General features: G+C 53.7%; 8 protein-coding genes across 8 annotated transcripts; 6 read left to right on the plus strand and 2 right to left on the minus strand.

The window, feature by feature from the left end:
• Positions 1-222: 222 nt before the first annotated feature.
• On the plus strand, positions 223-2,831 carry B0T26DRAFT_643298 (uncharacterized protein; the record flags this gene model as incomplete). Its single annotated transcript, XM_060437522.1, has 4 exons — positions 223-317; positions 501-1,003; positions 1,063-2,664; positions 2,725-2,831. 4 exons carry the CDS (start codon positions 223-225, stop codon positions 2,829-2,831), a joined length of 2,307 nt encoding a protein of 768 aa, XP_060298216.1.
• An 872-nt stretch (positions 2,832-3,703) lies between these two features.
• On the minus strand, positions 3,704-6,984 carry B0T26DRAFT_643494 (exocyst complex component Sec5-domain-containing protein; the record flags this gene model as incomplete). The annotated part of the gene is made up of 3 exons (XM_060437534.1): positions 3,704-4,426; positions 4,492-6,587; positions 6,657-6,984. 3 exons carry the CDS (start codon positions 6,982-6,984, stop codon positions 3,704-3,706), a joined length of 3,147 nt encoding a protein of 1,048 aa, XP_060298217.1.
• Positions 6,985-7,378: 394 nt separating this feature from the next.
• B0T26DRAFT_702160 (uncharacterized protein) lies at positions 7,379-9,526 on the plus strand. Its single transcript, XM_060441616.1, has 5 exons — positions 7,379-7,646; positions 7,713-7,775; positions 7,909-7,995; positions 8,085-8,207; positions 8,266-9,526. Exons 1-5 carry the CDS (start codon positions 7,560-7,562, stop codon positions 9,055-9,057), a joined length of 1,152 nt encoding a protein of 383 aa, XP_060298218.1. The 5' UTR covers positions 7,379-7,559; the 3' UTR covers positions 9,058-9,526.
• On the plus strand, positions 9,443-11,116 carry B0T26DRAFT_702162 (uncharacterized protein). The gene is made up of 2 exons (XM_060441617.1): positions 9,443-10,407; positions 10,469-11,116. Exons 1-2 carry the CDS (start codon positions 9,931-9,933, stop codon positions 10,775-10,777), a joined length of 786 nt encoding a protein of 261 aa, XP_060298219.1. The 5' UTR covers positions 9,443-9,930; the 3' UTR covers positions 10,778-11,116.
• A 1,738-nt stretch (positions 11,117-12,854) lies between these two features.
• On the plus strand, positions 12,855-13,781 carry B0T26DRAFT_211832 (uncharacterized protein). The gene is made up of 2 exons (XM_060433801.1): positions 12,855-13,183; positions 13,256-13,781. Exons 1-2 carry the CDS (start codon positions 13,047-13,049, stop codon positions 13,332-13,334), a joined length of 216 nt encoding a protein of 71 aa, XP_060298220.1. The 5' UTR covers positions 12,855-13,046; the 3' UTR covers positions 13,335-13,781.
• A 2,934-nt stretch (positions 13,782-16,715) lies between these two features.
• On the plus strand, positions 16,716-18,428 carry B0T26DRAFT_211978 (uncharacterized protein). The gene has a single exon (XM_060433802.1). The coding sequence runs from the start codon at positions 16,882-16,884 to the stop codon at positions 18,052-18,054; it is 1,173 nt and encodes a 390-aa protein (XP_060298221.1). The 5' UTR covers positions 16,716-16,881; the 3' UTR covers positions 18,055-18,428.
• On the minus strand, positions 18,355-19,658 carry B0T26DRAFT_674020 (PBSP domain-containing protein; the record flags this gene model as incomplete). Its single annotated transcript, XM_060439663.1, has 3 exons — positions 18,355-18,578; positions 18,720-18,957; positions 19,224-19,658. The coding sequence occupies 3 exons, from the start codon at positions 19,656-19,658 to the stop codon at positions 18,355-18,357; spliced, it is 897 nt and encodes a 298-aa protein (XP_060298222.1).
• A 926-nt stretch (positions 19,659-20,584) lies between these two features.
• B0T26DRAFT_749717 (clasp N terminal-domain-containing protein) lies at positions 20,585-24,060 on the plus strand (the record flags this gene model as incomplete). Its single annotated transcript, XM_060445142.1, has 3 exons — positions 20,585-21,052; positions 21,124-21,242; positions 21,318-24,060. The coding sequence occupies 3 exons, from the start codon at positions 20,585-20,587 to the stop codon at positions 24,058-24,060; spliced, it is 3,330 nt and encodes a 1,109-aa protein (XP_060298223.1).
• Positions 24,061-25,415: the final 1,355 nt, after the last annotated feature.

Consider the following 25,415-nt stretch of genomic DNA (forward strand, 5'->3'; position numbering starts at 1 on the left):
AACCATGAGGAGAGCCAGGAAGTGGCCCACGTGATGCCCAGCCAAGGGATCAAAAACTACAGGGCGCCCCTCTTTTCTTGACCGCCCAACTTTTTTTGAGCCGGCAATATTTTCACATCGTACCTGACCCCTCTTCCGCCCGTCACAACAACCTCGCTACTCACCGACCAACACAGAGCTACTCGTCATATCAATGCACGGCCCTGCCCATTGATTGATACAATGGGGCGACGGCCGAATGCCCTCATCTTACAGTATTTCGAGCGAGGGCCTAAGTTGCAGGACCAGAGCAATCGCTATCCCCACACATGCAAATCGTGAGCAGCTTCTCCCGTCCACTTTCTTCAGAGCTCAGGCACCCACTTTCCCTCCAAGCCCCGCCACTTACCAATCGCCCACCACGAGACTTTTAACCCTATTCCTACACCCCCAATGTGCCTCTTGATCTTTCGTTTTCTGTGCCGCGTTTGCATTGCTAACGCCCATGTTCATAATAACAGCTGTGGCGAGCACTTTCCTCGAGGCCGCCTCGATAGCTTGACGAACCATCTCACTAAGAAATGCCCCGCCATCAGCGAAGCCGACCGGGTCAATGCCCTCCTCACCCTGTCGGGTATGGGCCATGATTCTCAAAGAATCCAGCACAATAATCAGGCCCAAGCCCGCGCGCGGGTCCAGGCACAGGTCCAGGCACAGGTCCAGGCCCACACAAATGCCCAGGCCAACGGCACGTCTCTCGTCGATCTTCCAATGATGCAGCGCGACATGCAGCGCGACGATGAGGAGAACTGGACGGCCCTTGGAGTGCTTGCCGAAGTGTCGAGGCAGATTGATATGAGCGAGAAAAACGACGACCGCATTCAACCACACCTCCCACTTTCGTCAGAACTAGGCTCCCTACCGCCCGCTACCCATACAGCTGAGCGCTTCGAGTCGCAAGAACAGCTCTCCCTTGAGAACCATGCGCAAGGCCAGGGGAGCCGCCCGGCAAAAGAAAAACAAGGTCAGTGGCTGCTAGCGAACTACGGGTTCAAGTCCAATTGGCCTTCACTGACAGACGAGTAGCCGAGGAAATGGGGACGTTGCCGGATGCAAACAATGAACTTACACCTGAAGAGCGACTCCAGGAAATCTTGCGCGCCGACGATGCGAGGACTGACTCTGAAACATTGTCAATGGCGGCCACTGCAGCTGCTGCGGCTGCTGTCACTGCCCGCTTACACCCTGTCTTGCCTAGGTTGCACCCTGAACTGCTTGATCCGCAGCTCTTGGGTGCCGAGGCTGCTGCCGCCGCCGAGGCTGCCAGCGCCACTGTCACTGCCACTGACGCTCCTGCTACCACTGCTGCCCCTGAGAGTAGTATGGCCGCCGTCGAGCAAATTCACACTCATGATTCGTCGCCGAACCATGCCGAGAGTCCCTCCCAGCCTTGGGGTGAGATATACATAGACAGTGGGTTTCCCGCCATGGCGAGTGATGCAACGGCACAAAATATAGGTCCGCTGGCGAAGGGCGGCTTCCGACTAGAGACGACAGGGCTGAACGGGGCTAAATCCCGCCATTCGCGAGCTCGATTCAACGCTACCAGAAGGAAGCAGGTTCAAGAGGTGCGCAAAATTGGGGCATGTATCCGGTGCAGGGTTCTCAGAAAAACATGTTCCCAAGGCCAGCCCTGTGACACCTGTCGCAAGGTCCTTTCTCCGAGAGTCTGGCGTTCTGGCTGCGTCCGCACCAAATTCTCAGAGCAGCTGGATCTATATTCGGCGGGGGTTCAGATTGTGCAAGCTCAGCACAGGATTAACACGTTGAAGCAGTCCGTGGATCTGGGCAGCCATGGAATTTTCGTCGAGGTCTACCATTTTCCCGAGCTTGCGACACGTCTTCGACTGCAAGTTTTGCAGCGCGATGGTACTCGCGAAGGGGATGGTAATGCCGACCCAGGCACTACGGACGCCACCGTGTCTAATCATCGCATTATGATGTTGGACAATGATGCCCAAGACGTTCCATCTCGAGTTGAGATGTACATGCGCGAGGTCTTACCAGAACTCATCAAGCGAGAAACCTCGCACTTCATGCAGGTCACTCTCCAGACCGCCGTTGACATCGCCAGCTCTACCAACGACGAGTTACTAAGAAAGTCGCTAGAGCTGTGGGGTCTTGTGGAAATCCTGGACCGAGAACGCCAATGGACTATTGGCGTCAAACCTGGCGTTGGCGACGTCCCGGTCGATTTTATCAAGGAGGATAGCGATGAGGAGGTTTTCACCACCATATGCCTACAGCTTACAGCAGCAGCCGAGAGGAAAGCTGCTGCTACCAGCAAAGCCCTCCTTACCGGAATGCAGCGTGTCCTTCAAGACAGCAAAGTCAAGGTCAACTTTAACATGTACTTTGCTACGCTGATCCTACTAAACTGTGTGGAGAAATCTACTTGGGCTTTCAAGGCTTGGGAGCAGCCCAACTTACGCCCCCAATGGCCATTGCAAAAGGAACCAAACAGCTTCACCCAGCAGGGTTACGTTATTGCCGATCTTTTGAGAATGCTTCTCGGCATCCGAAAAGCGCTACCACGGACTTTACGCCGAGAGACTGATGGAAAACTTGTCACTGAAGAGGTTGACCCAACAATGCAAGGCTATTTTGAGTCGATTGGACTAGACTGTAAGTTTGTTCTCTCGCTAATCTTCGTGAGGCTGCTCGCTAACTTTTTTGTCCTTTAAGTTGCCCAGGTCAAGGCCAACCAAGAGCATCCCGTCTTTTCCCCGACCGACCCGCGGTCCTTTGAGCTTCTGTTTTGCTCTACTCTACTGCTTCCGACTGCGGATTAGGCTGCTTGGCGTTCTTTACTTCCCACTACAACGGCTTTTTGGGGCGCGATGCCCCCGGCTCCTATTTTCTCCCTTTTTGGGGGTTGCTTTTTTCGGGTTGCTTTTTTCGAATTAAAGGCGATGCAGCAGTCTACGGCTGACTTTCTTAGACGGACTTTTCTCTTTTCGAGTTGACCCAACGGAGCGGTGCTCCGCTTTTCTCCCGCGTTTATGTTGTTCTATGGTAATGGGACTCGGACTGATGACCCCTAATGTCGTCATGTATGATTGATTAGATGGGACGCTTCCCCTTTTATGAGGGTTTTGAATTTTCCTAATGGCGAAACGGACGGAGTTTAACTACGATCGCGCCTCCGTCTCCCCCCTGGAAGAACCTCTTATATATATAATGTATTGTTCCTGTCTACTTTTCTTGGGAGTTCTTGTTGAGGATGGGAACACGCCTTATTAATCAAATTCCATTCAGAGTGGAGGCGAGGAAAAGGGGTGTGATGGATCATGGTTAAGGAAGAAGGAAAAAATCGGATTCTTATTAGACTAAATACCCCCTTTCTTATGAGAACCTGGGATAAAATGGCACATGAGAAGAGGAAAATTGGGGTTATTTAGACAGAATAGTTGGGGAATACTCGTTGCGCGGGTTCAAGCTATGTGACTAGACACCTACCTAAGCAATCAACCCCCCTTGCCGCTTCTACCAACCAGGAAAGCATTTGTGGTTACTGGATATAAAAATCTGTGGTATCTCTTTTTCTTTTCTGTTTAACCCAAAAAAGAAAGGGATAAAATAAATAGAGCGATAGATATAAGTCCAAGTCAGAAGATAGAAGAAATATCCTCAACTGGCCAAGTCGAGCGGGAAAGGCTCGGTGCTAGCGATCACTCGCGATACTCAGTCCCGTGTCGCGCCTCTCAGGGGCGTTGGGCGGCCCTCCGGCACGCTTGGGCTTCTTAAAACAGGCAAACTCGCTCTTGCTAGCCTCGCGCAGCCGCTTGAGTACAGCACGCATCTCGGGCAGCTCGCTTTGCAGGCGGGCGCGGGCGTCGTTGTCGGTGCGGCCGTCGAGTTCCTGGTAGATGGCACTCTGAAGCTCTGAGGCGCGGTCCGTGGTATAGTGGCTGAGGGTCTGGGCGACGAACTCGACGTCGAGCGTGGCCTGCATGAGGGCTTCAAGGTTGTACTTGGGACGCGTCTTGAAGGACTCGAGCAGCTCGCGCGACGTCTGCTCGAGCAGAAACGAGAGCACTTGGCTCGTGAGCGTGGCCGCCGTGGTCGATACCTGTGTGTGCACGAGGACCAGGCTGAGTAGAGCTTCGTATACATAGGCGCGGACCTCTCGTGGCTTCTCGCCACGTGGGGGCACCCAGTCGGCGCTGCCGACGCCAGCACGGATAATCTTGCGCAGATTTTCAATCGACGGGCGCGTGTAGGATTGAAACAACCGCGCGTCAATCTGGCCAAGCACGTCGCGGATAGTCTTGGTCTCGTCGGTCAGTTTGACAGAGAAGGCGTTCTCGAACTGCGTATTGAGGGCTGGCACCGCATCAGAGCGCAAAGATTGCAGGTTGCTGAGGGTCAGTAGCATCCGGACGTTCTGAATTGGTACGGAGTCAGCTTGGTCATAATCTAATGAATGATGGTAAGAGGGAGGAAACGCACTCTATCGCCCGCATTGATAGTACCCCCGCCAATTGTCGAAGTATGCGAGACTGTCGGCCGATTCGATACCACATACCCATCTGTATCAACCGTCCAGTCATCATCGGTCTTCTTGACAGGTCGTTCGGCATTTTCCACCATGCCGCTCAGCGCCTTGTAAAGCGTCGTGACGTATTGGCTTCTAACCATTTGCAAGAGCTTCGTTGGCGGCGGGAGAACAATATCGCCCGCTCCAGGCTTGGACATGGCGCCCGAAATATAGAGAATACTTTGCATCCCGCTCAACAAGGCGCCCTCAAATGCTGCAAAGCTGGCCGGCATCTTTGTGACGTCGCGGTGATCGGGGGATCGGTTCCAGTCCTCCACGAACTTGATATTTTCGGCATCTCTATTCCAAGCCGCGCAGAGGGCAGTAACGCATCTTTCTCTTGCTACCCCGACTAGTGTCCTCAACTTCTCCAGCTCATTAGCGTCTCCCTGTCCAACCGGGGAGATTGAGGCCATGTCTGAGGCCCCTGCCCCCACGAGGGCCAGCATTCTTGAGAGATAATGGACACCGCTGATAGAATTCGACCATGGCGGCCAGAAGGCAAATTTCTCCCAGGCCTCCCCTCTCCTAGGAGAAGGCGGAGGAATATTTTTTGGGTCGAGATTGAACCGAGGATCACGGAGAGTAGTTGGTGTTCGGGATCCGGATATGGCTGCGATAGCTGGCGTCCCCGGGGACTGCGGCATGGGCGAGAACAGGAGGGAAATATCCTCAGGCGGAGGCCCCGCGAAGAACATCAGGACGTTTTCGCGAATCATGCCGACAAGCTCGACGGTGCCCTTTTGGAGATCCACAGTCCCTTGTTGCGACAGACGATGATGCGCCTTGGATTCGCCATTGTAGCCGCCGGGCAGGCTTCTTTGCGTCTTGCCTTCAATGAATCCTTGAACGGTCTGCCAAAACTCAACCACCTCCCCAAGGATACCTTGCGGGGACAGCAGGTTGCTCATGAAGGTGACCATCAATTCCCAGAGCTCCGCCACGTCGACTGAATCAAATGTAGGAGATTTGCTCTCGACAGACTGGCGCCCGAGTGTTCTCATGTGTGAGGCTATTGTTTGAGGGCTGGGCTTCTCGGTATTCGCAAGGCGACGCCGCAGTATCTCAATCTCCACCTTTGACCTTTCGGCTGTGGACTGGATTTTACTTTTGAGGTAGTCGTACCGGCTGAGCAGCCACACCCAAACAGGGTTGTCCTCGACACCCAACTCCAGAAGAAGCGTGATCAGCTCCATATGCTGATCCTCGGGGTGTCCTTGCGTGGAATCGGTCTTTGCTATGACGCTGGGAGAAATGAGCTTCCGCCATATGTCTCGTTTCAGCGCCTGTATTTGCTCATCGACATCGTGCCACATGCGGGCTGCCAAGACGATCCGATATAGCTGAGCATCGCTAGGCTGGGTTGCCCCTAATTGCTGGACGAGCTGCTTTGCTTCCTCGGCAAACTTCCTCGCCTTGACGTACTCCTCAACTAGGCTCTCGTGGTCCTTCCTTTTAATACTGTCGGCTATTGCCGCGCTTGTCTCGACGTACTCCTTGTACACATCGAGACTGGATGCCACTGTCTTGAGGTTTTCCTCCTTGTCTCTTCCGCCGAGCGCAGGCCCCCACACATCCTCAGCCTTTGCAGAAACATCGAGCAAGGGGGCTTTCACACCCATAACGCCGTATTCGCTCTCCTTGATGAGCGCATTCTTTTTCCGAGGGTCTGCGACTGGCGAGAGGGGGCTCGTCAAGCCGATTGCGCCACTCCCACTTCGAAAGCTATTCCTGCTAGCATGACGAGAATGAGCCCTTGCGCGTGGAGGTGTGGGATCAGCACCGCGGTATTTCATCTCCTTGTACACATTATCGATGGTAGCTTTGGCGCGGACGAAGCGTTCGAAATTGGATTCTACAAGGACCTTGAGTGACGCAGACTTCTGGTCAATCGACCTTGACAGCACCTCGAGCCCACCGAGGAGAGACTGTGTATCAGCAGTCGCATGCATCTGAGACAAGAAGTGCGCCGGCGAGAACGTGGTTGATGATAGAAGAAACCGGTTGCCTATTCATGTTTTAGTCAATGTCAATGCCCCCAATCAAATAAGGCGATAACTAAAAGGGCCAGACTCACGGAGCCTCGTGTCATCCTGCAACGGAACCCCCCTAAGCCTCAATGTCTGTACCACGCTGTCTGTGGTGCCCAGAGGGTCCGGTTCGTCCTTTTGCACCAAGTTTCCTACGCCTTTGCCCGAGTTTTCGGACCCAGGGATGACGCTGCCCCTATTGCTAACGACACGCTCCAGCGCCTGGTACCGTGACTTCCTCCTGTTGATCTTTTTCTTAGTGGTGTCATCTTCGGAGACATCACTATCGATATTCTTCTCGGCCGGCCACTCGACGGGGTTGAAAGTCGAGACCTGGTAGAAATCAAGCACAGTTCGCTGCAAGTCGGCTGCCATGATGACCCAACTCGGGGGTATGATAATGGAAATGGGTTTCACGTCCCAATGGTTATGCGCCGTTCACCAAGACGCCTGATTGAAGTATCGCTTCCGTCATGGTACGTCAGCCCGTTCGTACAAGTTGTCGCGTTGAAGCAGCCAGGGATGGACGGTGGTGGATTGATGGACAGACGTTGCAGGGCGGCGACCTGAGAGGTACCTGGTAGGTATCGTGTCCGGCCGGGGCTGCAGCATGCTGCGGGCGCACAGGCTTTCTTGGGGCCCCAGCGTAGCTATTTGAGGCGCAAGGCGGTCGGAGAATGTCGCTGGTTCTGCCGGCCATAAAGTGGGCGGTGAGCGATTTCTTGAACAGATGGAAGCTCTGAAGGCCGTGGATCCCTGCAGGCGCACGGTCCAGGCTGTTGCCCAAAAACTTGCATCAGTGGGTGTGGGTTGGTCGGTCGCATGCCTTGCCTAGACTTCCGCTTTTTACTCCTGCCAAAACGTCTTTTTCTCCTTCCACCTCTCAACGCCGCATCTTTTTTGCATCTTAGGCACTTGTAGAAAAGGCGTCGCACAAGCACACCTTCAAGATGCTGGCTCTCCGCTCAATTGCCGCCGTGGCGCAGCGCCAATGCCTGCGCGCAGCACCCCGCGCAACCGTCACCATTTCGCTGCAGGTGAGACAGACAAGCGCAGGGCCAACTAGCAATTGATAAAGACTCACTCACACCTGCGATCTCCAGAACCAAAGATACTACTCGTCTAGCGACCCGGTTGCCAAGTTTAATGGAAAGAAGGACTCTAGTGTAAGCCACATAACCCGACGACCCCGCTGCGATCATTCCCCAGCGCCCAGCCTCCGATCGAAAATCACTCATAGGCGCAGTTGGAGCACCACAGCTTCACGTCTCGACCAATGTTGCTAACAGCTAGACTTAGGGTCGCTATACCGTCAGCTTGATCGAGGGTGACGGCATTGGCCCCGAGATTGCCGTGGCCGTCAAGAACATCTTCGCCGCTGCCAAGGTACGTTTCCCCTTCCATCACCGACTTGTTGCAACCGCCCAGCCTTCTCGGAACATTGCGGATAGCCCGACTAACCTAACCTCAAACAGACACCAATTGCTTGGGAGCCCATCAACGTCGACCCGATACTGAAGGATGGCAAGACTGCGATTCCCGACGCAGCTATTGAGAGCATCAAGAGAAATAAGATAGCCCTCAAGGGACCCCTAGCCGTATGGACAGTCTTGCGCTCCGTCTTGAAGACAAACCCCCTCCTAATCATGCCTCTAGACCCCGATTGGCAAGGGCCACGTTTCCCTCAACCTGACTCTTCGGAGGACATTCAACCTTTTCGCCAACCTGCGACCGTGCCGGTCGGTGGCTGGCTACAAGACGCCCTACGACAACGTCGACACGGTACTGATTCGCGAGAACACGGAAGGCGAATATTCGGGCATTGAGCACGTTGTGGTGGATGGTGTCGTCCAGAGCATCAAGCTTATCACTCGCGAGGCTAGCGAGCGCGTTCTGCGATTTGCTTTCCAGCACGCCCAGTCGATTGGCCGCAAGAAGGTGCGCGTCGTGCACAAGGCCACCATCATGAAGATGAGCGACGGTCTCTTCCTCAGCTGTGCCGAGCGCCTTGCCAAGGAGTACCCCGATATCGAGTTCGACGCCGAGCTGCTCGACAACACGTGCCTCAAGATGACAACAGATCCTCTCCCGTACAACGACAAGGTGCTGGTTATGCCCAACCTGTACGGCGATATTCTGTCCGACATGTGCGCTGGCCTGATTGGCGGTCTTGGCCTGACTCCCTCTGGAAATATTGGGGACGAGTGCTCCATTTTCGAGGCTGTCCACGGCTCAGCTCCGGATATTGCTGGCAAGGGTCTCGCCAACCCAACTGCGCTGCTTCTCAGCTCCATGATGATGCTGAGACACATGGGTCTGGGCGAGTATGCCGACCGGATCGAGAAGGCGGCTTTCGACACGTTGGCAGAGGGCAAGGCCCTCACCGGCGATCTGGGCGGAAAGGCGTCGACACAGGATTTCACCTCAGCCATCATCAACAAGCTATAATACCACCATTCTCTAGTGTGAACATCCTTCCAGCCCTTAGCCCTCGCTAGACTGTACTACAACTTTACTCTATATACCTCGTTTATGACCTGATAACACCCATAACGGACCCATAGGTGATTGGCGGGTGAGCTGTTACCATGGTTGCTGGATAGAGAGCCGGGACGCGGTTTCCTTTGTTTTTGTTCAGTTATGGCCATGATTAACCCAGCTGGGATATCTACCCCGAAGGTGCATGTATATTTGGGTCGAGTCGTGGAAACTTGGCTCTGGGGTTGCTCTCAGCTTGTCCAAAATAGTCATGCTGCCGTTGGTATAAAATAGTACCTATTAGGAAACTGCCGAGGTGTCACGGCGCGCAACGGCCGTAGCACACTATAACCCACTACAGGTTGCAAGTCGTCGACTTGCAATTCTGACATCCTTTTGGGGGTTCTAGCGCAGTGGTAGTGGGTGCTGTGAGCTGGCGCCGTCACACGAGGGTCGTGAAGAGTCTTGCAGTTATACTCCGTAGTCTGCGGTGTATAACAATAACATGGACGACCATGTCTCGCCTTTTGGCTGCCACCTCACTACAAATAACTGGCCGTTTCATATTCTACCGCCCCACTTTATTGTCTCACTTCGCTGTCTCATCTCCAGCTCTTGATCACGAAATCCGTGCATTATAACCGGCTCAACCGATAGGCCGACCACCTGGAGCTTCTCGGACCTCTTCCCAATATTGTTGAGCACTCCCGGGCCGGGCTTAATAAGCTTTGAGAGCATATGCTCTATGCCCCGACCTTGGAGGGCTCTAACCTGGCATATTAAAAGCTCAAGGTATTCTTTTTCGGGCAGGTGGGAATCCTTAAATATATCGAGGAGACTTACATGCCGATTAGAACGCAGTGGGTGACTTGCTATACTCTCAACTTCGGTAACTGCACCACATCTCCAGTTGAAGTGGTAAACCGTTACCTGAAGAGCTTCATCATCACGGGCAATAGCACTATTCTTGATACGGTAAAGCAGTCCTTCAAGATGATCGAGGAAATACGTGAGGGCATTCAGGAGGCTCACAACGAACAAAAATACAACCTCAAGCGCAAATATCTTGGCCAAAAATGGCTCGCCAACACTGCCCTCCAGATCTCTCGCAACGGCATGAAAAAGGTCACTGAGCCGTACCGGGTTATGCTCGGAGCCGTATCGACCTTACGGATCCCGGACCCCGTACCCCTGAGCCCCTGTACCAGCCAGTTCATGGCACAATACGGCATTATATGCAGCCATGGCCTTCTTGAGCGATATATGGATGGCCGTGTACGCCTTGAGCAGGGACAGGAAGGTAACCTGGTACTCAAAAAGCTGGATTTTCACCCATACTAGCAGTTAGAGAGGTCTATGTTTGATGAGGGCCGTTACTTACGGTACAATGAATTTGACCGTGTTAAACGCCTACGTGGTAGACCCCGAGGCTCCGATACACTCGCCCCGGACCCTCAGGCACCTCGCTCAATGGTCCCGATTTCCACGGCAGCTCTGGCACCCACGGCAGCTCTGGCATCCACGGCACCGTCTGCTCCAACGCCCACATCGACCGGCCGGGCCTCCGGCCTCAATCCTTCCATTCGCCGTCAACGCTCACAGTGGGAGGGCGTTAGCCTGGAGCAGGACGACAACGGGGACCAGGAAAACACTAGGGACAACGCCCCTGCGCAGGCACAACGAACTGTGAATGGCCTCACAGCTTGCGGCGGCCGCAGCGGTAAGGCACAGGGAGCCCGGGCAACGAAGGGAGGCTCGGGCAGCCGGGGCGGCCGTGTTGGAAATGCAGCATCAACACCACGGGCATCGTCAGGGGCACCTACGTCTCAGGCTTCATCTGGCGTGCAGGTTTCAACGCCCAAGGCGCGCGGGTCCCGAGGAGGCATTACAAAGGCGTCTACACGTGGTGCAACAACCCGTCGTACTACGAGAGCTTTGGCTGCAGCTTTTGAAGCGCAACAAAGCAATGGTCTTGAGGGCGCCTAGGCGGGCAGGTTTTTATTGCATTTTTGGGCATGTTACGTAAGCAACAACATAAGTTGAGCCTTCGGCTTTTATTGCAGAAATGAGCGATTTGGCCTGCAGCCTGCGCGGCCTCCCCTGCGTGCGAATAGTGTCAATTGTGGTGTAATTGTGTGCGACTGTACGTGGCTAATTGATCTGAAGTTAGAGCGTTGGCTTCGTCCTAGGAATTAGTGCCTTTTTTAGTGCAAGAAGTGGATTTTTAGTGGGTGGGTCCCAGCGCGCGATGTACTACGGTTTGAAATGACGTTTTTGACGGTCCGAATAGACGTCCTCCTTTTCAATATGCCCGGTACGGATCCGTTCCTGGCTAGCCACGTAGCCACGTAGCTTTGGAGCGCCGCATATGTGCACCACAGTCCCTGCAGTGCGGGTGATGGCAACTCATGCCGTTGCGTGCTTTGATTCGCAGAAATTGACACAGCACCCCTAATAGTATGTAGTAGGACAACGTAAAACGTGGGTCACAAATAGAATTGCGAAAAGGCAGCAACATAACGAGGCCAAATCACTGATACACGTGCACTGAAAGCATGACTGGGGAAGAAGGATGTACCTAATAGCGAGGTACGGATATCTTGTTCTCGATATGGATATCCCGTCTTGTTTTTTCCCAGGTGTCTTGTTGAATGGTTCTAGAGCCCTTGAATGAAGCGTACCCACCAGCCACCACACCCTGCTGGATGGGGGGACCCTTGGCGATCAGGCCGTCGATGACCCCGATACCCATATACGCTAATGGCGGATGTGGAGTCTTGAGAAGTCCACGGTTTACCTCCGTAAAGATGCCTCAGATCCTCACTCATTACCTAGATAGGCACTCCAGCTGCATCTGCATCTGCGATTTGTGTGGAGCTCGCCTCTTTTCCCAGCGCATCCGCGAAGTCGCGAATCCCGCAGCATACCCACCTCGTTTGCCCATCTCACCTAGCGGATGCGGTTTCCAGTGCCAACGCCGCTGTCGGGCTAGTGCTCAAGTCGGTGAAGCTTGCTTGCTTTGCTTTTGCTTTTGCTTTTGCTTTCTTTTCCTCGGCCGAGCAAATCCCGTCGCTAGGTTCCATGTTCGTTCGTTCAAGGTATCCGAGATCCGAGAACAGGCACAACGTCACCACGAGTAAACCTACCTACCGTACCTTACCTGCGGTACCCTCGGTATCTATCCGCACCTCTGGGCATTAATAACCTGCACCAAGTTATGTAGCAAACAGACACTTTAACTTCCAAACCCAAGCTGGCTTCTAGTTCTAGAGCGAGGTTCATTCGTGTGCCAGCCACCATTCCTTTCTTTCTCTCTAGACGGGTCTGTCGATAGGGCCGATGTCCACGCCAAATAAAAGACCTACCTTGGTACTTCGTACTTACTGCATGGGACCTGACCTACGCGGCAATCCGGAGTCGCCCGCGGGGGCGGGCAAGAGGGTCCCTGAACCCGAAGCAAGGATACCAGGGTCGCGCCAGCGGCCAGGCCCGAGCAAGCCCGAGGAAGGCTGCTTGCTCTGTCATGCACGGATAACGAATAACAAAATGGCTCATGGTCTGTTGAGAGAGAGAGCGCAGGGGATGTCTGTATGTACAGTACCAACCCCATTTTCCACCCCATATTCATCCGCAGCGTACTGCCTACATGCCTGCTTACCTCCCTACCATCTCACCCTGATTATTATACCGGTCCACACCATGCATGTCCCAGTGATCCCGAAGAGAGGGGATGTAGAGCCGAAATAGCGAGTCGAGGGAACCGTCCGTATATAAAATGCGCCTCTCTCTACCCCCTCTGCCTTCTTGTTCCTCCTTTACACCCTTCCCACATTTCCAGACTCCTTTTGCTGCCCACCCACCTGCCACTAGCCCATCCGAACACTTGCTTCCATAGACGACACCTCGCTGGAAACGCTTGAGCCCGGACACAGCACGCACACACGCACACACATCTCAAAATGCCTTCTTCTCCAGCCTCCACCACGTCCGCCGAGGACTCTCGCCTCCGGACCGCACTAGAGAGCAGCGGCGTGAAATTCCACATCCGGACTGGCAATGGAAAATGGGCGTGTACTCTGCTTGATCGTGCTACCCAGTAAGAGAACGCCTTTGTCCCCTACAAAAACAAGACCTCCAGACGTTGCAATGTTAACGCATTATTGTGTAGCGAGAGGCAAAAGAGTCTCCGTACCTCTTCGTCTTCGGTCTCGACAACGGGCTCGACGTCAAGCACCGAGTCCAGGTGAGGTGACCACACAGGATATGGGGTTGAGACTGTCGCCATCTTGGCGGCACTGGAGGTGCGAGACATGCAAAGTCTTGCCTTGACATCACCACGTCTCTCTTCCCAACATCTTGGTGGTGTGTAGCAATATGGGGATGTCGTGATTGGGCTTGCTTGTCCTACATCGTTCTGCCTCGATTGCCCCCTTTGGCATGGGTTTTTGGGCGTATAGGAGAGGGAGTATTTGGGATGCGGGTTCGGAATAGCGAGTGCAATGGTGCACATGGAGTCAATGGATGGGCAAGGCACTGGGGCCTTTCTATTTAACATCTTCTTCCCGTTCACGGATATCGGTATTACCTTGGCGGGTCTCTCCGTCGACGATCAAGTCTTCGAATTGTCCATATGTCAATTTGGCTAAGTTATCCTCGGTTGGACTGGGGTAAATATGGAAATATTACTTTCGCCGAGTTAAGCGTGGACGGGTCTTTTCATTTTTGTTTTACGGGCGTTGACAATGCCTACCTACCTTATCCACAAGTGTTTTTCTTCATTGATTCGGTCGTCCAATCATCTTGTGATGGCATTCTTTACGACCAAATAACAAGATGCAAGGGGGTCTTGGCAAAAACTTAAAGGAACTTTTGCAGAAAGGAGAAGTCACAAGATTGCTCGGCAGCACCATTAGAGAGAGACGTCTTCCAACTTTGCAACATTACTACTTCGCATCACGACCACGACAAGCAACAAGGGGGGGGAATAGGTATCCAGCTCTTTATCGATCGTCGGGCTCGGTCCTTCCCTTTTTTGATCGAATCACGAAAACACCAGCTCTCGAGATTCTCCGACGGGGGAGGGGAGACATGCCAAGAGATTCCTGTCCCCTCCGAAGGTTTGGATCATTTTTTCGTGGATGGGGGTCCTTGTTTTTGCTTGCTACTGACTGCACGCAAGCACGCACCGGCATCCGTCTTGTCCTTGGCGTCTTGGCGTTCACAAAGTCTCGTACGTAGGCAGGTGACGACATCGGTGCGGCTTTCTCAAAGGGGAAGAGGGATCAAAGCCCGGGGAAGACTAAAACAGGTCACCTTCGAAAGATGGTTATTTACGACAAGGTAAATAGAAATTTCTTGGACAGGTTACGGATATCTCGCCAACGGGCTGGAAAGTTAAGGAAGGGAGAAAGAGAAAGGAGGTTCGAGGTGGTGGTTGTGGCTGAAGAGTGGTAGTATCGGAGGCTGCAGATCTTTGCTTGGCAAGATCCGGAACTAGCGGGCGAACTGCCGAGCTTTCGGACTTGGCGTTGCTTGGCTTTTTGCGGTGCTACTCGGTAAGGTACGGATACATACATGTATTTTGGCTTTCCCTCTCTCCTCATATGCTGCGGATGCAGCTTGTTTCTGCCGAGGTTTCTTCACGGTTTACTAAGCTTTGATGCCGCCTTTTGTTCCGCTTTGACCCTCGTTGTTGCCGAGTTAGATTCCAGTTTCGGCAGGGTTGAGGTTCTGTTGACTTCCCTTCAACTCACTGGGGAAATATCTCAACACCATAGAAATATCGGAGTTCGCCGTTATATCCAATGCAAATCAATCCAAAATATATTCCTTCTTCACAAGAGTTACTCTCCCAGAATCTGGGCCATAGTCCATTATTGGTTGGCTTTTAGGTTCTAGGGAGAGACATTGGTGGATCTGATTGGGAGGTTTTTCCTCAACTCCAATGGCTAATGCACTTACATATGATGAACATTCTTGATAAGGACTTTGCATATACAATCCAATACTTAAATGCCTATTGGCGTGGTACTTAGGTTGAATGAAAACTATAGCAAATAAACCGGCTAGGGAAAGCCTTTGATAGACATTCCTAGGATTCCCGTAATAGGGATTAGCTTCCTTATTACATGCCTCGATGAAACCCCTTTTAAGACCGGCTGGAGGGTACTGAGGTTTTTCAGTTCCTGGAAACTTACATTCAGGCATTGGATTGGAAGCTGCTGGCAAGCCCTCCCAAACTGTAACAAGTAGAAAGAGAAATCAGCAGCGGATTTAAGAGACACTCATGGTTCCAGAGCTCTATTGTGGAGAGAATCCGTTGACTTTCTTTGCAGCTGGGTACTCTGTATAAAATAACAATTCGGTCTACACGCGTTTAAATTGAAACAAAATGCGTATTATCATTTCGGTTTTTTTAGATCGCAATATTCCCGTTTAAGTGGTGCACGCCCCTGGACATGGTCCGCGATGCTCAGGGAAGCGTTATCAACTGTTTACACTGTTGATATGTAGGTCAGGCCAGCACCGTTATCAGCGCCCACCAGAAGCCTCGGATGCACACCGAGGGAACTCAATTTCAACTAGGTTTGAAAGAGCCTACATTCGAGCTACACCACTGGTTTGAAGAACGGCATATGGGTCATGGAAAGCCTTTTGGAAAGCATTCTGTGAAGCATGACAGGGAAAGTGCAAAAGGGCCCCCACCCAGGTCGAGGCTGGTGCCAAGGCTGAGGCTGGCGAGCCACAGCACGGAAACGGGGCCGTTCCAGAGTGGCGAGGTGCTTTGCCTCTCTCAGCCTCGTTTAGAGCTGGGTCATTTGGGATGGCTTGGCTCCCTAGACGGGTTACCGGCTGGGTATGGGCGACTCGATTCGGAAATGATAGAAATGGCCGGAAGGCGAAAGACCACCTCAGAGGTATATGCGCGTCGAATTGCGCGGCCATATCCTACAGCACATACGAATACAATAAAGTTTCTGCCTCCCAATCATCCACCCGCTGCCACCGCAAATAGGAATACGGGTTGTGTACCTGGGAAAACTCACACATCGATACCGCCCGTATCTCAAATAAGTAATTGTACAATTGTTTATAAACCCAAGTCCGTTCCGTTCGAGCTTCGAGTTCTCATAAGGGATGTAGTACCCCTGCGGTCGTCGTCAGCCCCACTCCCCGCAGTTCAGGTGTCCATGAAAGGAGGGGCTCCCGCGCTTGCGTCGTCGACTAATAAGCCCCGCCTGCACCTTAACTCGGCCAGGCCCCTCCTTCGCCCTGCTCCCCATCATCTTCCATCACCCATCAATCCCTTTGACAGGTGCCGTTACCAGAGACTGTTCCTATCCCCAGGGTTCGATTTGGATAGGAGACGAATTTCGACTCGAAAATGCCCATGCCAATCGCGGCGAAAGGTGAGCTTCATCAATCTCTTGTCAGGTGTCTTTTCTGTGCCACCAGCCGAATGATCTGCTCTATCAACCCCGCGCAAATCACGAGCGTTGATCCATGGGCCTGGGCTCCTCTCGCCAACTGACGGTGGCAAAGGCACCTTGGTGAACACGCAAGCCTCCTCCACCTCACTGTTGCTCACGTTCTAGCGTTCCACTACACCATGCTCTAGTCGTAAAGCTTTGAGCTGGACCGCCTCTCTCCTCCCATTTTAATTCCTTTTCTTTGATATTAAGAGAGCATCACATCGCAAAAGCAGAAACCTGCTTGTTTTCAGCTTTAAATACTCCCCACTTAGTGCCAAACTTTGCGTCATCTTTTTTGGGAGCGATTTAAACGATCGTGAGAATGCCGCCTGTTAACCATGTCGCTCTCACCTCAGCCGGCATTATCGTCGTCTCGGTAGCTGTTGCTGCTGCTATTGCCGTTTACGAGTCTCCCGAGGTCCGCCGCATGGCCGACGACCTCCGCAGACGCATCGCGATCGCACTCCATTCTCTCGGCGACAATGTCGATCCCAATAGGCAAGACCCAATGTTCAACCGCCCCGAAGATGCCGAGGGCTTCCTACAATCAGGCGCCGAATCCGGTGTGGATGCCGACGAGGAGACGCGGAGGAGGCAACGTGAGGAGCTGATGTATTGGAATGCTCAGCGTGAGGAGATGAAGGAAAAGGTTCGCAGAGAACGGCCTTCTCCGTCCCATCGCGGCTCCACCTTTGATGACTTTTTGACTGAGGATAAGACCGCGCCTGAACGGGGAACTCTCGTATTCAACACGGGCGCAGATATCCGGGGCCCTGAGGATGGCCTTGTCAGACGCCGAGGCATTGAGGGCTTGCAGGGCTTGCGTGGACTCAACGCCTCCGTTATTGCCAACCCTTTCAGTGACGAACACGGCATTGATTTCGACGACCATCCCGGCATGGAGCTCGATGAGCAGGAGCTTATGCTCGCTCCGGGCCGCGAAGAAATCATGTCGGATATTTACGAGGCCACACCGCGGGACCCGCGATCTCCAGTTTCTCGTACCGTCTCCCCGCAATCGAAGCCTGTTGTCCCCGAGGTTCTTTTCGACTTTGACTCGGACTCTCAGCCCCGAACGCAGTCGGCTACTGTAGAGCAAGATCAGTTCACGACCCCACCTCGGAGCGTTACTCTCGACCGCGAGCTCGCCGATGACGAGTTCATGACCGCTGGCCAAGATGACCGCCAAGAAGCTTACTCATCAATTCAAGCATGGGCACAGGGCTCGCACCCCGGCTTTTACTCTCCGCTACCCGTCTCTCCTCAAGCTCCGCTTTCCGAGGCGGAGTATGTCAGCCATGGGGATTTAACCCCTACTGACTCCGTGTCGTTGGCTGGGTCTGGCGAAGACATTGGAAATTACGCTGCCTCCTCCAAGGGCGGCGATTATGATGTGTTGAGCGACGATGAAGACGGCATAGCTACTCCTAACAGCTGGTCCGAGGTGGGGAGCGTGGTGAGCTCCAACGATGACGACGGAGCGGTGCATGCGTAGACTTACTTTGTGTGTTTTTATACCCCTATTCTCTTCCCTCCTCCTTTCCTTTGGCATCTATCCAGGGCATGGTGTTATGGTTGGCAAGGATGGATTTGCCATTTTGGGGATTTTGGTTGGATCTCGGGACAGAACGATGGTTAGCACTGGTGGGCTCTTACTTGATATACATGTGCTATTGTTTAGGCCCCGTTCTGAATGACAGGGCTTGTAGTAGTCATATAGTTATTGCTGCAGAGGACAGAGCATCCCTTCTCATGGATTACTCAATAAATCATTTATCATCGATCGGCTGTTTTCCTATGATGACGTCTGATCATCCGTAGGTGCCTCATCCGCTACTTTCTTGACGTAGTCTTCCCACAACTGCTCAACGGGTCGTCCTAGTAATTCTACCCAGAAGGGTTTGGCCTCATATTCGTGGAGCCGCAGCTTCTCGTTCATCTTGCGGACTGTCCCCTCCCCGTACCGGCCTTCCAAGTACTGGAGGAAATAGGCGGTATGTTGGTAGCCGCCATCCCAATCTTGTTTGTTGTTGATAATTGTTAATTACGGTTTCCTTTGATGGTTGATAGAGACACCTCGTACTGGGCATCTCGAACAGAAAATGGAATGGGAAAAAGAAGGTCAGTTAGGGAGTTGAGGAAATAACAATAATAACATACTCCCGCTCGTCTCCCGCTTCCAGTGCGGCGGGCTGAGGTCGCAGTTGAGCCGAACCCAGTCGGCAATCCCCTCGATTAACCCCCCCGGGCAAGTCCCCTTTGCATCCCACTGGTAGCAGTGGACTAGCTCATGGACCACAACGCCGGTGATCTCGTCTGTCAGGCGCTCGGCGGGCTTGATGCCGTCGATGTAGCTGAGAGAAAAGTGTATTTCTTTGTGATCGCTATCGAGACTGCTCTGTGTAAGAGGAGTTTTGAGCAATGGGAAGTGAGGGTTAGTTACTTGTGTGACGAGACATTTGGCCGTATTGGGCACACTTTAGGGAGATCATATAGGATAGAGTAGGTAGTTTATCTAGAGCTGTGAAAGACATAGACGGGCACGTATACATGCTTGAGAGAGAGAGAGAGAGAGAGAGATGGGGAATGTAAGATGCCGTATTCTATAGGGGAAAGAGATCACGGATGGGATATTGGGGTGGAAAGGAGCTTTGGTTTGTTTACCCCTGTGGTATACGCAACGCCGTCCATTTCGCGGAGGACGAGCGTCACGGACCGGGTCGGCGGCGCCGTCGTGTGCGTCTCCGAGGGCGACCGGTACAGGAGCCGTTGCACTTTGGCGATAGACTCGGCCACCAGTGTGCCGGCGTTGACGGCGCCCAGGAACTTGGCCGCGCCTGAGTGCTCCAGGTCCGGAATCTTGAGCCGGAGCCGGGGTTGGGCGAAGTCGTCGTCATCCCGGCTGCAGTTGTTGTCCTCTGGCGTCGTGTCATCGCCGTCAACGGCACTGCTGCCGTCGTCTTCTGCGCTGGCGGTGCCGCTGTCATTGTCTGCAGTCCGATCTGGCAAGGGCACGGGAACAGCAGAGGGGACGGGCGATGTCGGCGAGAAGATGCTCGTGGCCGTAGGGGCCGGTGAGCTCTGCTGGCGCAGGGTCATGATGGCGGTGAAGGGTGAGAGACAAAGACTATCCTAAACAAATTGTTTGGTGTATCAAATTAGGTTGCCTAGGTAGTTCGTTCCGGAGACGGGTGTGTTTCGGAGCAAGTATCGGTGAGAGACGGCCCGTGATGTTGGACGATAGGTGCTATTCAGGAGATCCAGGAGACAGTCAATACGTCCGGGATCCTGGCGCTTGTTCAGGCTTCCATCCTTAGTTTGTGGTCAGAGTGGACAGGCTGCCCTCTTCAACGCGGGTGGGCCTCAGAACGGGGAATCTGAGCAGAGTTGAGGAACAGCTGCGGGGTGAGGTGAGCTGGCCCAGCGGGGATTTCGTGCTGGTGAGCTTGTGCGGGACAGACAGGGGTCAGTGTCGTTTGAGCGACAGCTGGAGGTCCCCGCAATTGCGGGCTTTACTGGGAAACACGACCCACGATAACGCCCCGCCCCCCGTGGTTGCCAGTAACTCCCGTGCCCGGCCATTGGATACTGCTCCCCTCCACTCCCTTATCCCAGCAACAAATCTCCATCACCCACTAAAACGCGCCATCCCGGCCCACGGGACCTCAACCTCATCTGTCTCTGCGCGCCGGTGAACATCACACTTTGTATTGTCGCAACCCTATACAGACCTTCCCCTGTATCCCTTTTTCTGGAATGACACTGCGCTTGCTTGCGATACTTTTCTGAGCGCCTCAGCCTCCTCCATTCCGCACACGGCCGAATTGCGTTTGGTGTCGGCCACCTAGCCAAAATTTCTTGGGAATTTTGTTTTTGTTGATTTTGGCCATCCTGGTTTCTCGCTTTCCCACGCCACCTTAGCACACCACCGCAAACCGAACCGACGACCGTTTCCCTCATCAGCGCGTCCAACCTAACGCGTTTTGAGCCGCCTTACCACCCGCACCCTCTCTTCTCGGGAGGACATGGCGGACAAAATCACAGACAGCCAGGTTGAGGACCTGCACGACCTCCTACGCAGCGACGCCTCAATCGACGTCAAGGCCGACTTTGTCACGGTCATCAAGTCGGGCATCAAACAACACAATGTTCCCGACCAGTCCATTGCGTCGCTGGTCGACGCGCTCTGCACCGCCTCGGCGTCCCAGCACGCCGTGCTTGCCAATGCCGGCTTCACAGCCCTCAATCACCTGCTCGCCCGCCTTGCGCGCCAGGACCCAAAGTACTTGGCCAAGGAGGGCTCTCGCGCCACCTTGCCCCTCATCGTTGACAAGCTGAACGACCACAAGGATAAGATTCGCGCGCTCGCGCTTCAGTCCCTGGGAACTCTGTACAAGGTCGCGCCCATCGACGTCGAGCGCTGGGTGCGCAACACAGCCATGGGTGGCAAGAACGCGAGAGCAAAAGAGGCAAGCTTGCACTGGCTGCTCCAGGTACGTGCGACACATTGGGACTTCCCTAACAGGCTTGCCGTTTGTCCGGCTTGCGCTAATGTCGTCTGCAGATGCACCAAGAAAACGGTTTGCAGTTCCGGAGCTATGTTCCGATCTTAATGGAGCTGCTCGAGGATGCGGACGCCATGGTCCGCGACGCTGCCAAGACCACGGTCATTGAGCTGTTCTGGTGTGTTTACTCGCACCCTAATACCCCAACGTCACCGCCGTTGTGCAGTTCTGAACCCTAACCGCCGCCTGATAGCAATGCCCCGAACGCTGCCAAGTCGGATTTAAAGAGGCAGTTGAAGACATTCAAGGTTCGGCCAGCAATTGAGGCGGCCATTGTCAAGGAGCTCGTTCCCAGCGCTTCAGCACCCTCCTCGCAGACCGACCACTCTGATGAGCCATCTTTGCCGCCTGCGGCCCGTCCTCACCTTGCAGCGAGCGCCTCTGCCCTCTCTACCGAACGCCCTGTAACTCCGGTTGTGGACACTCGCCCCGAGCAGGTCGAGCCCATGTATGTCAATACCCAGCGCGAACTGGATGAGAAATTTCGAGAAATGGCATCCTACTTCGAAGGCAGGGAGTTGGAGCAGAATTGGCAGAAGCGAGAGGAGAGCATCACCGCCCTCCGGAAGCTTATGGAGGGCAACGCAGCAACAGACTTTCGAGACAGCTTTCTCAGCGGGCTAAGGGGGCTCCTCGACGGCATTATCAAGGCTGTCACTTCGCTCCGAACCAGTCTCTCAAAGGAAGGCTGCAACCTTGTGCAAGAAATGGCGAGGGTATACGGCCCGGGTATAGACCCAATGGTGGAGTTACTTCTACAAACCTTCATCAAGCTCTCGGCCGCAACCAAGAAAATCGCCTCTCAGCAAGCCAATGTCACGGTCGATACCATCATTGGGAGGGTCACGTACAATGCCCGGATCATGCAGCACATCTGCCAGGCTAGCCAGGACAAGAATGTCCAACCGAGGCTTTACGCGAGCGGCTGGCTGAAAACTATTCTGAACAAGGAATCTCACCACAAGGGGCATGTTGAGCACTCGGGCGGCTTGGACCTTATTGAGAAGTGCATGAAGAAGGGTCTTGCTGACGCAAATCCCGGTGTGAGAGCGGAGATGCGATCGGCCTACTGGAAATTTTCGGTCATCTGGCCCGCGAGGGCTGAGGCCATCATGAACGGACTTGACGCGACGGCCCAGAAACTGCTGCAAAACGACCCGAACAACCCCAACTCCCCCAAGAAGTCGGATGGGCCTGTCCGTCCCGGCCTAGGGCTGTCCAAGAGCACTATGACGTCTTCCAAGCCAAGTATACGGGAAGTCATGGCCCAGAAGAAGGCCGCCGTGTCCAAGAATCTTCCAGCTCGTCCTGGCTCGGCTATGGCCCATTTCTCCCCTCCGAGGACCGTGTCAAACTCGTCTCAAGCCTCGGTTGCATCCGGCACCTCGACATCGACCGTCCGCACCAGACCCGAATCCGTCTTGGTGGGCGCTCCAGGGGGAATATCCGGGGCCCCAATGAGACCCACAAAGCGGCGACCGGAAATGGCTGCCCGGCCAGCAACAGCAGGCCCCTACTCAGTGAGGAGCCATGACCAGACTTCGGCCGAGCAGTCTAGCCCGCCTGATAAGGTCAGGCCGAAGGCAGTCACCCCGAAGGTCGCCACTGTATCGCCGAGACGGACGGTTCCTAGAACGAGACCGGGCCATACTCCGACAGCCAGCGAGCCGATTCTTCCAACACCTCCCAGGATGGTTGCTGCTAGAGCAGCGGCTTCTCCCCGGACAAGCCCCTCACATACAAAGCCCGCTACTCCACAGCTCGCGAGTAGTCCTTCAAAGGCCCACGAGGATTTTACTATGGTCATGCCCGTTCTCGCGGCTCCCAAGGACCAATCCCCGCGGGTTACCGAAGCCCAGTCTCCAAAGGCTCCGAAGGCACTGTCTCCGCAGGTGCCACGGCCTCCACCAGGTCCGATAGAGGTTATTAAGATAGCCCAAAGCCCGCTTTCGAGACCCCTGAAGGTATACGAAGATCCATTTACTGAGGCTCAAGCTGCACCGAACCCCATATTCACTAGGCCTGTCTTGGAGGAGAAGCCAGTAAACGAAGATGCTGCAATCTTACTGCGGCCAGATGCAGTAAATGGCAGCGTCGACAACCCCCCTCTCTCGCCGGAGAAACTGAAGCAGAGCTCCCGTCTGCTGGACAGCGGTATCGCGAAGGTCAAGCAAATGTCCCTTGACGTGCACGGATTCCGCAAGCTTCAGAGTATCATTCGTGACAATAGGGCTGTCTTTACGGATGACAAGTTTGATGCTTTCTTGCCCGGCCTGTTTGGGTTCCTCGAGGCGCCCCTGGAACAGCTCCCGCCAGAGAAGGTGCAAGACGTCAAGGCCCAGGTGCTTGCGACAATCAAGCTTCTCCTTAGGAAGATGCGAGATAATTTCCAGCCCCACGTTTCTCGGGGTCTGGAGAGCCTACTGCGCGCCCGCGCTGGCTACGACGGGCGCACGCACATTGTGAGCGGCCTGGAGCTCCTCGCCGACGAGCTCGTGACACTTGGCGACGCATCTGAGATCACTCTGGTGCTCTCGCGCATGCTTGGTACCATGGATGTTGACGCGCCTGGGTCGCGCTCGCTCAGTATGGGCCTCCACGTGCTCAAGGAGCTCATCGATACACGCACCTCATTTATGCCTACGCAGGCCGAGGTCGATCTCCTCGCCGGCCTAGCCTCCCGTTGCCTTGAATCCCTTGAGTCGGCCGTCCGTATGGATGCGGTGCATCTGTGCGTCGCCCTGCACGCCAGAGTCAGCGACGCCGTCTTTTGGGACGCGCTTAAAGGCGTTAAGGATGACCCAAAGAGCCTAATTACTTACTATATTGTCAAGAGGCAGAGGGAAACCGGTTCTACCCCCGGATCGTCCGCATCCCTGTCCGGTTCGGTGTTCGCCGTGCCAGCTGTGTTGGCTACTTCGGTCGTTAGCAACTGAGCTGCCTAGATGTACAAGACCCGCCCATCTACTGTTGGACCTGCTCAGTCACGGACCGTTTCGAGGGTGGATATTTTCGCCCACGAAGCCATCATGTTTGCTCATCTCTCTTCCTGAGTCTCTCCTGTTCTTTTCTCTCTGTTTTTCTGTTTGGGGAGCGGGGGTGAATGAGCATAGCGCGGCGTATGGATGGGTTTCCTGGTACTTTTTTTTCTCTGCTATTTCTTACTTTCTTAAGTTTTTCTTGTTAGTTAAGGCAGGGTGTGGTTTATACTGGGCCAGGCCTTTCCCCTCGCAGACTACCTCCAGAGGAGGAAGCCGGCAAGGTTGTAAAGCAGCGCAGCACCGACGCTTATTTCAGGCTATTACTGACTCCGTTATAGGTCGGATTCTTTTTTTTTTACACATTCATCTTTTGTATTCTGGGCGAGGCAGTTTTATTTAACAAGCGATGGTGTTTTCTTTACCTTTTCACTTTCTCTTCTTATGTTGGGCTTTTCCCTTGCCTGGTATGTATGTGTGTATAAGACTGTCTCTGTTTTTCTCTATTCATTTGTGAAGAGAGATGCTGGTGGTTGATCCTGGCAACCAAGGCCCCCTGGGTTCTTGGTTCTCATTTTTTCCATGTATATATACTCAGCTTACCGTTGAATTTTTAATTATCTATCTAGATTCTGAACTGTCAGCCATGTGATTCGCGTTTAGTAGACTCTCCTCGAGTGAAATGGGCAAACATGCACCTCGTGTCTTGTGGGATGAAGTCGTACTAGCTGGGCATACTTTTTACTCGGTATAGCAAGGTGCCTACAAACTGCCTCGGATCTGCCGTTTAACATGTAGGGATGCCTAACACATCAAAACTTTGCGCTGGAACGAACAAGCCTTCGGATATTCCCTACAGATCGATGTTTGAGACAGCGGAGTGATAGCCCTTGCTTGTCAATTGAGTGGTCTTGTGCTTAATACTGTGTTTGCGTTCCCCCTTTTCGGGTAGACTATTCGTGTAATGTAAGGGATGCTGGGGCATATTTGGGACTAGGTAACTGCCTCATGATAGATCAAGCTGTTGACTATGTTACCAATGTTTATAGAAATCCTATGCTGGCTGTCACGTACTGTATACTACTTGTGCTTCGGTTGTGGCAGACTGGTAACGGGAGGATCAACAGTAGAGGGACGTTTCTTGCCTGGGTACAGAGTAGGTACCTTATTCTGGCATGTAAACCCGGGGAAATATCACTGCACGGGCAGAAAAGAGAATTGTAGGTAGGTAACTTATTGGGTTACTTCTAGAAGTACGTGCGTAGGTGGTGGTGGGGATATTTCCCAGGGACCCTGAAGATCACCAGCGTGGA

The sequence above is a fragment of the Lasiosphaeria miniovina genome, assembly GCF_030549165.1.
Source record: "Lasiosphaeria miniovina strain SMH2392-1A chromosome Unknown B0T26scaffold_3, whole genome shotgun sequence".
NCBI lineage: Eukaryota > Fungi > Ascomycota > Sordariomycetes > Sordariales > Lasiosphaeriaceae > Lasiosphaeria > Lasiosphaeria miniovina.